Source organism: Entamoeba nuttalli (assembly GCF_000257125.1).
Source record: "Entamoeba nuttalli P19 unplaced genomic scaffold asmbl_5608, whole genome shotgun sequence".
Classification (NCBI taxonomy): domain Eukaryota; phylum Evosea; order Mastigamoebida; family Endamoebidae; genus Entamoeba; species Entamoeba nuttalli.
The window spans coordinates 9,018-23,279 of NW_008577566.1; the positions used below are offsets into that span (position 1 = coordinate 9,018).

The 14,262-nt window shown below is 23.6% G+C and overlaps 5 protein-coding genes across 5 annotated transcripts; 1 reads left to right on the forward strand and 4 right to left on the reverse strand.

Moving 5' to 3' along the window:
- Positions 1 to 227: 227 nt before the first annotated feature.
- On the reverse strand, positions 228 to 1,769 carry ENU1_134420 (sodium/calcium exchanger protein, putative; the record flags this gene model as incomplete). The annotated part of the gene is made up of 1 exon (XM_008860149.1): positions 228 to 1,769. One exon carries the CDS (start codon positions 1,767 to 1,769, stop codon positions 228 to 230), a length of 1,542 nt encoding a protein of 513 aa, XP_008858371.1.
- A 199-nt stretch (positions 1,770 to 1,968) lies between these two features.
- ENU1_134430 (importin, putative) lies at positions 1,969 to 4,911 on the forward strand (the record flags this gene model as incomplete). The annotated part of the gene is made up of 1 exon (XM_008860150.1): positions 1,969 to 4,911. One exon carries the CDS (start codon positions 1,969 to 1,971, stop codon positions 4,909 to 4,911), a length of 2,943 nt encoding a protein of 980 aa, XP_008858372.1.
- A 917-nt stretch (positions 4,912 to 5,828) lies between these two features.
- ENU1_134440 (Rab family GTPase) lies at positions 5,829 to 6,486 on the reverse strand (the record flags this gene model as incomplete). The annotated part of the gene is made up of 2 exons (XM_008860151.1): positions 5,829 to 6,139; positions 6,198 to 6,486. The coding sequence occupies 2 exons, from the start codon at positions 6,484 to 6,486 to the stop codon at positions 5,829 to 5,831; spliced, it is 600 nt and encodes a 199-aa protein (XP_008858373.1).
- A 206-nt stretch (positions 6,487 to 6,692) lies between these two features.
- Positions 6,693 to 9,644, reverse strand: ENU1_134450 (hypothetical protein; the record flags this gene model as incomplete). Its single annotated transcript, XM_008860152.1, has 1 exon — positions 6,693 to 9,644. A coding segment is annotated over one exon (2,952 nt), but the record flags the coding sequence as incomplete, so codon positions are not given.
- A 100-nt stretch (positions 9,645 to 9,744) lies between these two features.
- On the reverse strand, positions 9,745 to 11,424 carry ENU1_134460 (hypothetical protein; the record flags this gene model as incomplete). Its single annotated transcript, XM_008860153.1, has 1 exon — positions 9,745 to 11,424. The coding sequence occupies one exon, from the start codon at positions 11,422 to 11,424 to the stop codon at positions 9,745 to 9,747; it is 1,680 nt and encodes a 559-aa protein (XP_008858375.1).
- Between the last annotated feature and the right edge of the window lie 2,838 nt (positions 11,425 to 14,262).

Below are 14,262 nucleotides of genomic sequence, written 5' to 3' on the forward strand. Positions count from 1 at the left end.
AATGATTTTCTTAGTTCTGTTTCTAATTGTTAAATTTGAAGGGTTACATGTCATAGAATCTTCTTATCTCTTTTTTTCTCATTTTTTCTGTAAAAAAATTGGAAATTTTTCAAGGGTTTCTCTTTTTTTATTTTTTATTTGACTTTTTTCTTGAACTTTTCTTCTCTTTTTTTTTTTTTCTTGTTTTCTTACAAAAAAATAAAATAAAATAATAAAGAAAATGTTATTTAACCAAACAGTTTAAAAACGTTAAATGCAGAAAGAGTTGAGAAGGAAAGAACAAGAAGATAAGAACATATAAGAACCACTGCATATTTCTTGTTTAATTTACCGTTAATAGAAATGAATATTAAAGTAATTAATAACTGTACAATCAAATATGTTGTTGAAAAGAATAATGAATCAGTCATTACAATTTGTTGAGACTTAGGAAAATGAAGAATTGAACGAGCTAAAACACCACCTCCAAGTCCTATTAATAAATTAAAACAAGGTCCTCCATACGAAGCAATAATTCCCATTTCTGAATAACCTTGAGAACTAACAATTACATTTGAAACAAAATCACCAACTGAATTTCCCCAACATAATACAGTTAAACCAAGAATTGAGGAATCAATTTTCATAGCAACTCCAATTGATTGAAGAAGTGCAACTAATTCACTTGCGAAAATATAAATGTATAAAACACTAATAACAAATCCATATAAATTGATAATAATAGAAGGGATTTGTGTTTCAGTGAAATGAATAATTAAAATAATTCCAATTGATAAAATAAAAGGAATAATGAAATATTTTAAAGGTAATTGAGAAACAATACAAATAGGTAAAGGAGATAAAGCAAAAGAAATAAGTAAATTTTTTCTATTATCAGAAATATGAGGAGTAGTAAATTCCATAATAAACCTAAAAGGAATTGATAATATTAATAATATTTTATTAAACCAATTAGTAAGTTTAATTTGTTCTAATATATTATATTGACTTGTAAATCCTTTATCTGAAGAAATATTATTATTTAAAGTAGTATTTTCATTAGAAGAATTTAATTCTTCATCAATATTGTTTAATGTATTATCAATTAATTTAGTTTTATTTTCAGAGTCTAGTTGTTCAGAAATTTTAATTAAAGGTTTGTTTTTGGTTATATATCCAATGAAACAAACATATAAAAGGTAAATAAGAATAAATATAATAGAATGTATTATTGATACACTTCCTGTTGTACAAATAAAATATACAAATAATAATGCAAGTATATAACAACTGATATTATGAATTAATGTCTCTGGCATTTTTATATCTTCTTTTCCTAATAAAACAATACTTGCTACTATAATACTACTTACAAAACATCCTGACCCTATCACTTCTGCTGTTGCTAATTCAACATCTCCTGTATTATAAATAGCTACAAATGTACTAAAAACATCAGGAGCTCCATTTCCAATTGCTAAAATTGTAATTCCAGCTAAATCAGCAGACATAGAAAGATGTTTACTGAGAATTGTTAATATTGGAACAAAATGATCTGATGATGAAACTGATAATAAATAAAATATAATTATAATTCCAATTACCATACAAACAAATACTATCCAATATGAATTATAACAATATAGTAATTCTAAATAATTAATTAAAAATGATACATCTTCACAATTTTGAAGAATATAATTACATTGTCCTTCTTTTGGTAATACACATTCTCCATAAACATTTATAATACAAAGTAATATAATATAAATTTTATTCATCTGCTTCATTCTTTTTTCTTTAACAAAATATTTTATTAAAATTCAATATTTTTAAGTTCTTTTTTAGTTCTTCTTTTATTTTTTTTTAATAACATTTTTTTTAATGTTGTGTTATTATCGTCCTTATCCCAAAAACCAAAAACATATTAAAAACCCTTAGGGTTTTATTATAAAACCTCCGATAATTGTTAATTAGTATCATTGATTCATGTCATTGACTGACCAAATTCATCATGCATGTCAACTTTCATTATCAGGTAATAATAATAGTTTAACACAAGCAAATGAAATGTTTAATGTGATGTTTAATAATCCAGAATTTGGTACAACAGCTATTAACATTCTTTCTAACACACAAGAGCCATTAGTTGTTCAACAGATTGTTTCAATTAATTTCAAACATTACATCAAATTAATTTGGGAAAATTTAAACGAAGAATCAAAAGCAAAATTATGTGAATTATTAATGCAATTAATCATTAGAGCCCCAGGTGTAGTACAAACCCAATTAATAGAAACACTAAGATTCATTTTAGTAATGGATTTTCCAGGTAAATGTGGAGGGTTATTACAAATTATTCAATCATTAATTCAAAACCCAGAAATTATTTCAAATGAAATATCATTTAAAGGAGTTATGGCAAGTATTAATACATTTGCTAAATCATTTAGATTTCAAACAGAAAATTATGCTCCAATGATGCAATTTATAGAAGTAATATTTCCTACATGTTTAAGAATATTAATTACAGCAATTCAAAATAGAATGTATGTTCATACAAGACTTTGTTTTAAATTATTTAAATACATTATTTATACTAAAGTTCCTTCATTCTTTAATAAAGAAACTATTGACTTATTTTATACTAATGCTATTGCATTTTTACAACAACCATTTACTTTTAATAATAATGATGAAAAAAATGCTCAATGTTCTTCTTTAATTGGACTCATTCGTGGAACTTCTTCATTTATTAGTCATAATACTAGTAAGGCATCTCGAGCTACTCAAACAGTTACATATTTTGTTGATAATATTGCAACACAATTTATTAATGCAATGCTTCCTCATTTAAATTTAACAATACCAAGTAAGTTAATGTTTTATGAAATTTCATTATTATCACATTGTTTAAAAACAAGTAAATTGTCTAAAGTTATTCTTCAATTCTTCCCTGTTTTATTTGAAAAAATTATATTTAGACAAATTATGGTTACTCCTAATGAATTAGAAGAAATGAAAACTGCTCCTGTTGATTATCTTAGAAATAGAGATGAAGATGATGACTTTGGTTCTATTGATGGAAGAACTGCATCAATTAATTTTATAAGAGCAACAATACAATATAGAGCAAAAACATTCCTTCCATATTATATTCAACCATTATTAAATCTTATTCCTGTTGATCAACATGGTCTTGAAAAAGATCCAATAATTATTGATTGTGCATGTTTTATTATGGGAAAAATTTGTGGTCAATTTGTTATTTCAAAAGATTATGCTAAGTATGTACCAAGTATTTTAAGTGTCACAGTTCCATTATTATTATCTAGTGGAAATACATTATTAATTAGAAGAGGATGTGACTTAGCTGGTATTGTATTTAGAATACTTAACTTCCAAAAAACAAGTGTATTACCAGATTATGTTATTAAAGTAGTTCAAATGATGTTCCAACTTTTAAGTAGTAATGATGTTATTGCAAGAGTATCAGCTGGATCAGTAATTGGTATATTTGTAGATTATAATTGTTTGAGTGATTCATTTAAGTCAGTATTAGTTCAATTATTTGAAGTATTATTACAAACTATTAAAGTCTTTGAAAGTGAAAATGTAGTCGAAACATTATCTGAATTAATTAAAAGATTCCCAAATGAAACAAGACCACATTCAATTGACATTGTTAAAGCATTATTAGATGTATTAATTTCTATTGAAAATAATTATGGAGAACTTGATGAAAATGCACAAATGAATGCCACATTTTCTGCTTCATCTGCAGTTACTTCAATAACAGATATTATGAGAATGAATTCAACAAGTAATGAGTCAATGAATATTTTTATTGAATTATTCCTTCCATATATTAATAGATTATTAACAGCTGATAGTTTATTTGCTAAAGATAGTCTTGAAAATACATTTTCTTTAGCATGTGAACTGGTTAGATTAGCACCAACACCTTTAAACCCAAGAATTCAAGACTTATTTACTATTATATTAAATGTTAGTTTAAATATGAGTTATGATGGATTAACAAGTGCAGAACCACTTATTACAGTATTTATTGCTAAGCAACCAGAATTATTAAATATTCCAACTAATATGCAATTAGTAATGAAATTAATTAACTCTGTTCTTTCTTCTCCTGATATTGACATTGAAGCATTATGTGTATTTAGAATTGCCCAAGCAGTATTGCTTTGTTGTGATGGACAAGTTGATACATTTGTTGAATTTCTTATTAAAACCACATTACCATTATTAAGAGACCCACAATCAATGTTAGCTTTACAAGGGACAGAAGTTATTTTATATTGTATTTTCTATAACACTAGATTGACTATCACAATTTTAAATTCATTAGGAATTCTTAATCAATTCTTTTCTTTATGGAATAGTTTTATTCCAAAGAAACTCCCTGCTCTTTCTGACAAAAAGATTACCATTGTTGCATTAATGTCATTAATGACACTTCCTGTTGATCAATTACCAGACTTTATTAAAAATAATTTAACTGGATTCTATAATACTGTTATTACATTACTTGTTGAAACAGAAAATCAAAGAAAGAGATGTGAAGAATATAAAATTAAAAATGCTCATAATTTATCTAAATCTATTAGAGATTCTACTATTCAAAATTTAAATGATGACGAAGATGTAGTTTATGAAGATATAAACAATTTAGAAAATTATGACTTTGATGATTATTTAGATGACTTTAGTGATGACATTATAGATAGTGATGAAGATGAACTTGTTAATTTAGATGAAAGAGGAATATTCTTTGAAATATTAAAGAGAGTAATGGAAGGTGATTTAAAGGATGAACGACATGCAGCTGCTATTAGAAATTTACCAGAAGGATTGAGAGGTGTTGTTCAAACAATTATTATTGAACAAACAGCAAAACAACAACAGAATTAATACAAAATGAATAAAAAAATTAATTTAAAGATTTTTTAATAAGAAAATAATTAATTGAAGTAATTAAATTTAATTTTAAATGATAAGAACTAAATAAGAATTAAATAAATGAACTATTATAATCAACAATTATTTATAATAAAATAACTATAATTTTTAATTATTATTTCTTTAAAATAAATTATAAAAAACAACAAGTACAACTTAATTTTTATAATATAATTGTTTATAGATATTTCCTTTTGTATACACTATATTGGTATATTCATTTTGTATGAAAATTTATTTCATCAAAAAACTAGGACTTAATCATATAATTTATTTTTTTATTCTCAATAAATATTACTTTTATATTATTTTATTTACATTTTGATCAAAAGAAGTGTATGTTGCATAATTAGAACATATTGAAGAAAGTGAAATAATCACTTCTCAAAATGAAGAAAATCCAATTGTGGATATATCTAATAATTGATTTTTTTTTAGATGTCAATGTTTTATACTCGTTTATTGAGAATTTTTCTTTTTCAAGACTTTTTCTTATTAAATGTGTTTTGTCTTTTTATTTTATTAACTGTTTATGATTGTATCTAAACAGTTGAAGTTTTTAACGTTTCAATTTCTTGATGTTTTCGTGATTGTTATGTATTAATTTATTTAGGCTTGTTATTATTTTTTAACTCTATCACCTTCTTTGTTCTTTTTTTTATTATCACTTTGTTGTGAAGAATTATATCTTGAAATATAATGCTCAAAATTTTATCTACATAGAACTACTGTATTAACTAAAACTTTTAATTTTTATAATGAAGAATTCTAGTCAAAGTTTAATGATTAAATAAAAAGTTATAATTTAATTATTCTTTTGTTATAATACATTTTTTAAAAAAACAAGAAGGAAGAAGAAGGAAATGTGATTAACAACATCCAGTTGATTCAGTTGGTTGTGTTTGTTGGGTTGGGTCAACAATTCCTGGTTGTGCACTTTGAGATGATTCACCAATTCTTTGAATAACATCACGTGCTAAAGAAATAAAACAGTCATCAACTTTTAATGAATTTTTGGCAGATGTTTCTAAGAATGGAATTCCTAATTTATTAGCCATTTGTTGTCCTTCTTCACTTGTAACAACTCTTTTATCTTCAGCATCACACTTATTTCCAACAAGAATTTTATTAACATTTTGGTCTGCATTAGCTTCAATGTTTCTCATCCAATATTCAATGTCTACTTATTAAACATCATTTCATACATATCTAATTTTAATTAAAATATTAAAACAAACTGTTAAAAGACTCTCTTGAAGTAATATCATATACTAAAACAATTCCCATAACTCCTCTATAATAACTTGATACAATAGTTCTAAATCGTTCTTGTCCAGCTGTATCCCATATTTGTAACTTTAATTTCTTATTATCTAACTCAATATTTTTAACTCTGAAATCAATACCTACAGTCGTAATGTACATTGGGTTGAAAGCATCTTCAGAAAATCTAAGTAAAAGTGAACTTTTCCCAACTCCACTTTCTCCAATGAGTAATAGTTTAATTGTTGAATCCTTATCTGACATTTGTTTTTTTGTATTAATTAGTTTTTTCTTTCTTTTTTTATATTAAACTATAATTATATTATAATTATATAACAAATTTTTCATAAAAGAAGTAAAATTTTATGTAACTCTAATTTCATTTTTTATTCATGTAATTTTTCTTTCATAATTTTAATAATGCAATTATTCATAACCATTTATGATTAAATAGACTTATTTATAAATAACTAAAGTTTTGGCTCATCAACATCAATCACAATAACAGGTGATTTAGCTGCTCGATTTTTTTCATTTAATACCCTTGCTTCTTGGATGTTCTTTTCTAAAATTTTTTCTTCTTCTGGTCCATCCACTTCAGAAGAACTACTACTCATTAATTGTGTCGATCCATCATTCTGACTCATTTCTTGTTGTTTAGTTGTTGAATTTTGTTTCTTTTGATGTTCAAGAAATGAAAAGTCAATTCGAGAAGTCCATTCATCAAGGCTATTCTCCCCATCATCGTTTAGGATTTTTCTTGTTTGGTTTTGAATTGTTTTAATTTCGTTTCTTTTTTCGGAAATAAACGATGAATTTAACAAGTTAAAGATTACAGGATATGTATTATTTTCATCATCAACGTTTCCAAACATAATATCATCTGTATTTTTTTCAAAAATTTGACCAAAAATAATACTTTCTGTTTGTCTTGATTCTTCATATAATTTTGGATACTGAGATCTGTGATTTATCCACCAACAATGACAGTCCTTAGAAGATGGAGATGGTTCTTTTAAATATTCATTGACTTCTTTTCCACAATGCTCTTTTAAATTATTTAAAATTGTGTTGATGGCTTCTTGTGAAAACAATCTCATTTTTTTATACATTGGTTCAAAAAATGTTGCTCTTGCCAATAGCGTTGGTGTTGTTGGTTTATAGTATTTTGATATGATGTTCTTAATAAGACTTTTTGCTTCTTGGGTTTCTTTGAGAATTTCTTCATATTTAGTCGAATGTAAATTAGTATTTGGTTTTGAATTATCACAGCATTCTACAATATCTGCTAACATGTCTGTTAATTCTCCAAGAGATTTTACTTTATTTAAAGCACATGATTTATTGAAAATTGGATGTAATTCAAAATATAATTCACAGATAATTGACTTGTATTTTTCATCAAAAAATTTTGCTATTGGTAATAAATGGTTTTTTATTATTTTTATCCCATCAATAAAAGATGACTTTGGCGTTTTAGCAAATTGAATTAATACAGAGGAAATAAAACCTTTGGTTTCTTCTTTTAGACTTAATTCTTTGATCAATGCTTTGACTGAATTAAATGTTATTTCACATTGACAATCTACTATTGTAATTACTGATTTAGAAGGAATAAAAATTGTATTATTAATATGTTTTGGGTAAAAACAATTAGTAGATGATAAAGAGACAATAGTTGGTTTTTTTGTATAACAGTGAATATAGTCAAAAACTTTTTTATCAATATTATCAATTGACTTAATTTGTTCAATAAACAATTGTCTTAAATTTCCTTTTTTTGTATAATAACTTATAAAAAGTAAATAAGAGTTATATGTGCTTGAATAATCCATTAAATAAAATGTAGGGATACTAACAGATGATGCCTCTTCTTGAATAATTGATATGTATTGTATAAATTCGGAGTTAGTAGAATTTTGACTTTGATATTCCTTTTGAGAGAGATTTAATTTTTGAAGTTCTTGTAATGAAACATTTTCCACTTTTAAAGATGTCAAAATTTGATTATTTTTGTTATTGATTTGGTTAGATAGAACATCACTGTCTTTTACTTCTGGATTAGTTGCGATTTTATCTGTTGAGTCATTTTGTTTTGGAAAATCAGTTATTTTTAATTTTTCGTTTTTGTTATTCTTAGATAGATTTTGATGATTAGTGATTGAAGCGACTTTAGTGATTGAATTTTTATAGTTAATTGAATTTGAGATATCTGGGATAACACTTTCTTCACTTTTCATAAGATCTAACTCTTCATTTTCTTGTTCATTTTCACTAGTCATTTCATCAGATTTGGGTTTACCTTTTTCTGAAAGTTGTAATATATCAATCAACAAAGCACTATTTCTTCTTACTAACCAAAAATTTTTTATTATATCTTCTGTTGAATGAATATGTGAAATCCATTGAATATCAGTTTCTATATCAGAGTTATGATTAAATGAATCTGCCAAATAGTAATGAGAAGTGAGTTTTGATTCTAAAACTCCGCTACATTGATTATGAATAGAAGAGGAGAACAAACTGAAATTTTTATTTTGAGTTTTATTAATAAGTGCAACTAAGGGATTTTCAAGTTTTAAATAACGACAAAACATTAGTTTTAAACTATTGATTAGATTAGATAATGCAGTTTGTGCAATAAAGGGTAGTCCTTGGATGTAATGAGTTACTTCAATTTGGAACAATGAGTTGTTCACAATAGAACATACATCTGTAAAACAGGTTGCAGTAGAAATTGTTGATAGTTTCTTAAGAAATGTTAATTTTTCAGAAATTAAAATGAATAGTTTTTCTTCTGGTGAAAGACTAGGCTGTTTCTTTAGTATTGAAACGATGTTATCAATGAGACTTAAATTTTCATCATTGAAAAATCTAATTTCTATATCTTCAAAAGGAAGTTGACTTTCTTTGATTTTCATTTGACAAGTATTTAATAAGTCCCAATAAAAAGAAAAATTACTATTACAAGTAGAGTCAATGCAATCAAATACATTAATATTAATGCAATATACAAATGATATATTTGATGAAACATTAACTCTTGGTTGAATAAATTTATTTGTGAAAATAAGAATTTGATGGTGAATGTCTAATGCTTCTAATAATTCGCTTATTATAGACAAACTTTTTTCTTCAGTTTCTAACGATAAATATAATTCTTCTTTCTTTTTATTTCTTATTGATTTAGCACTGAATAAACAATATACAAAATCATCTATTACTTGACTTATCATTTCGAATAATATGATATGTCTTGCTTGTTCCTTAAAGTATTTTAAAAATTTAGTGATAATGTTTTGAACTAAAACTTCTTGAAGTTGACTCATAGGAGGCATATCAACAATTTCATTGAAAAATGGTGTTTCATAAAGTTCTTGATAATTATGAACCAAACTTGCAAAAATTACTTGTTTTTCGATCTTATTATCACTTTTCATATTTAATTATTATATTTTAAGATATTTTGTTTATTTTTTTGAGTAAATGAAAGTAATAATTTTTAATTAAATTATAATAAATTTAATTAAAAAGTATATTCCTTGGAAGTATTGACTTTGGTTTTTGTTCTTCTACATCAAGGTCAAGATATTCGATTGAATTATTTTGTGTTATTTGATTTTGTTGTGTTTCATTTTCTCCAAAAACAACATCATTATCTTCTTGTCCAACATTTTGTCTAAAACCATAAAGGTTATTATCATTTTCATGAGGATAGAACAAAGTAGCTTGTTCATCTATTGAAGTTTGAGGTGGTAGAGCACTTACTTCTTCTTTAATCATTTGATTTTCTTCTTTTATTTTATGATTTAAGTCATTTATTTGATTGTTATCATCTGTGTTATTAGAATCAGGTATTTTTCTTCTTTGGGTTGATATTTCATTATTTTTAAGTATATGAAGTAATTCTAAAGCATTTTGCCTTATAACAAACAATTGAGCAATAATAAATTTTGAGTTATTTTTTTTAACAGCTCTCTTATAAAGTTTTATAAATTCTTGTTTATCCTGTTGATTAAGTAAACCCGAATGAACTTTAATTCCAATATATTTTCTGGAATATATTCTTAAATTAGTATAATTAACTTGATGTTTCCAATATGATAAACTATCTGTTTGTGTTATTGGCTCATTATAATATGCCATAAATTCATCTTTGCTAACAACATCTAACATCCATTTTAAAGATGGACATTGTAATGGATTTTTTATACAACATTTTTTTGATGGAGAGAAGAATAAAACACAATCATAAAATGATTTATTTTCTTCTTTTAATGAAATCCATATTTTACGTGCTTTATTAAAACATTCAACCAACTCTTTTGATAGTTCATCATTATGTATTGTTTCTATTTGCGTATTTATAAGAATATCTAATTGGGATATATAATCATCCAAATAAACTGTATCATCAAGGACATTAATAATATCGTATATTGGTTTAACTTGGTTAAATACTAATTTCATTTTTTCAATAAGTTCATCATTTTGAATTTGACCGTGATGGGTAATTTCAGAATAATTTAAAATACACCATTCAATGAATCTAAATGATAGTTGTGGATGAGTGAATCTAAGTCTTTTAATCGCATGACTTTCCTTAGTAAATATTTTTTCATTTCCTATTCCTTTAAGAAGAAGTGATTTCTGTTTAGAAGAATTTATTTGGTTGTTTATTTGTTTAGCAAAACCAAAAAGTTCTTTAAAAAATGATGAAAGGTTATGATATAGTGTAAAGTTGATTGCAGCAAAAATGTTACAATTGTCAATAACCACATATCTATCACTACTAAATTTCATAACTGTATTTACAGTTTTTGGTTCATGAATTGATACAAAAGTATCTCTATGAAGTGATGGGAATATCTCCGTTGTGATTTTCAAAATTAAATCACTTGTTATTCGTGTAAAGTTGGATACATTAACTAAATATGTTTCTTGAACAAAATTTCTATCAAGAATTATTACTGACAAAAAGTACCACATTTCAAAACCAATTTGTTTTGTTTGTATGCTAAAAGAAACCTCACACCCTCCTTCTGTAACTTTTTCATAAAGTCTTTGATGAAATTTAGAAATTAAATCATTTAACTCCCTTGTACGAAAATCATTTAAATTAGGAAAGTTAAACTCAGAGGCAATGGGAGAGTTTATTGCTTGTTCATAGTCATCAATTGTGGCAAGGAATAAAGATTGCATTGATTGTTTATTTTAAGTTCATCAAATTATTTGATAAAATAGTGGTGTGTATCACAATAAATAATATTTTTTGTGTTTTTCTTTTTTGTTTTACTAATGAGTAGTATCAAGAAAACAACAATCAACATGAAGGGTTAAGACTAGGGATTAGTGTATGTCTCAGATTTAAGTTTTATGATAAATAAAAGTAAATCTTGTAGTTTTTGATTTAGTTTTTTTTATTTATTAAAATAAATGAAATAATCAAATTAATATTATTTATTTGTTTTTTTACTTTTCATTATTTTACGAAGATTAGTATTAAAATTGCTGTTGGATTTATTCAAAACAATGTGTTAAAAAAGGAATTTAAATTAATTATTTGATTCATTATTTATTGACAGTTTTATTCTTATTATTTTTTGTGTTTTATTTATTTTTTATTTATTACTATTACTTATAAATGGAATTCCAAGAATGTTAGTTATTATTTAAATGCAATTATTACTATTTCTGTTATTTGTATAGATATTTAGTTAAAAAATATTCATTAATATTGATTGAATTTCTGTTTTTAGTATTTTATCTACTATACTATTATCTTTTTTATATTCATTAATAGTGAAATTTTTAAATAAGATAATGTGTTTGTTATTTTATTAACATTTAAAAATATATATTGTTTTATGATATAAAAGTGCAGGTATTAAAAATTATAAGTTATTATCATATAATGAATAGTAATGTTCTATTAAATTTTGATGTTTGTTAAGTAAATAATAAAAAATTACTAATTATTGTGTTAATGTTGTTATATTCTTCATTCATTAGATTAATAACCTTATATTTCATGTAAATAAATAAAAATGATATAATTCAAAAATCACTGACTGTTTATTATATAGCTTAACTCATTGAATCTAATATAATCTGAATATTACCTATTTTATTTATTAATGCCTTATTATTTCTTTTGAAGATATTACTATATTAAATTTAATACCATCAATATTATTTCTTAAGTTAATTTTGTTTTAAGGAATATTTAATTGAAAAATTTCCATTATGATAAAAACCTCTCCGTTTATGATATTTTTTATACAAACGTAATTGAATTTAAATCATTTATAAAAATAATCAAAAGATTTATGTTTATAAGTAAAAAAGATAAAAGTTTGTTTCTGTTAATAATAATCATTCTTATAGTTTTTTTTATTAATATTTTGAATTTTTTATCTTTTTGAAAAAATTAATTTTTAATAATCCAGAAATTAAAGAAACAATTCTTACTAATATTCATATGTATTTTTCCTTAAAAAATCAATGACTGTCATAAAGAATTATCTTATTTATGTTTTGGTTAATCTTTAATTAAAAATTAATTAAATTAATTTATATTATTATTTATCGACCTTTTTTATTTTTAGCACATTGTTAATTTAATACAAAATAAATTATTCTTATTATTTTTTTTTTGGAACCGAAACGTAGAAGAGAAGTTAATGCCACAAATATAAAACTATTCTTAAATTTTTTAATCCAAAAAAAAGTAAGAATGATTGAATTGAGTGTCTTAAAATTTTAAAAGTTATTCAAATGTTATGAACGTTCTTTGAAAATGAATAAGAGGCAATAGAAAAAAAAATTTAACTATTAAGATATAAAAATCAAATCACAATGAGGATTTATTAAATTCTGATCTCTAGATCTAAAAATATATTCTTTTTATTTTTGGGATATTTAGTTTATCATTATTTTTCAATAGTAAAATTAATTAATACTTACTTAAAACTTTTACTATTCTATATATAATTTTCTTAAAATAGAATAATTAAAAAAAATATTCATTTCGTCAATTAAGAATCTACACTAAAATGAAAAATTTTTTAAATTATTTTTCTTATTCATAAAACTTATTAGATTATTTGAAATTACCATTGCTTTATCCATCTTTTTAATCATATTATAACATTCTTATTAAAATATATAAATTATAAAAGATATATTTATAATATAGATAGTCGAATTACATTTAAATAATTTATTGTATTTTTATTTATATTTTTAAAGATATTTTATATACCATAAATTATTAGATGTCATATTTTAAGTCTTGTTTATTTTAATAAAACAAACTAATGATTAGAATCGGAAACTATAAACAATTTGAAAATTGTTTTCAATTATAAATTACATCATCTAATAAATAAATTTAAGTATTTTATCATCTTTCTATGCTAAAGTCAGGCAACAAAATTTAAAACATCCACACAACTACAATGAATTACCCAATCACTAGAAAAAAAAGAATTTATACATTTTTTTCTAAAATACTATTTTATATACACAAAAGTCAAAATAATTTAAATAAACTAATAATCATTTTGGTAAAGCTTCATTAAGTAATACCAATTCATCAGACATAGAATATATGATCTTTTAAAATTTATTTAACAAATAACTTAATAAGTGAAAATGAAAAATAATAATGGAAAGAATATTTGTTTCAATATTTAGGAAAATACTATTTGTCAACTCTTATTAACAATATTACTGTAATAGCACTGATAAACTTATGTATTTTCTTTTAAATTAGAATTTATTACTAGACTCTTTTCATCATTGTTCCATTAAATAATTTTAACTTTTCTATATTTGGTAAAGATATAACTATAAAAGAAATCACCATTGTTATCAGAATAACAGAGGAAGTAGATTAATCACTCAACCTCAATTGTCTGTTGTAACATATCTGAAAATTAAAAGAAGGTCAGAACACAAACTTCTTTACACAAACAAATACATTAGAATTTGATGGAAGTAACCACATAAAACATTTATCAAATCCAACAAATAAAC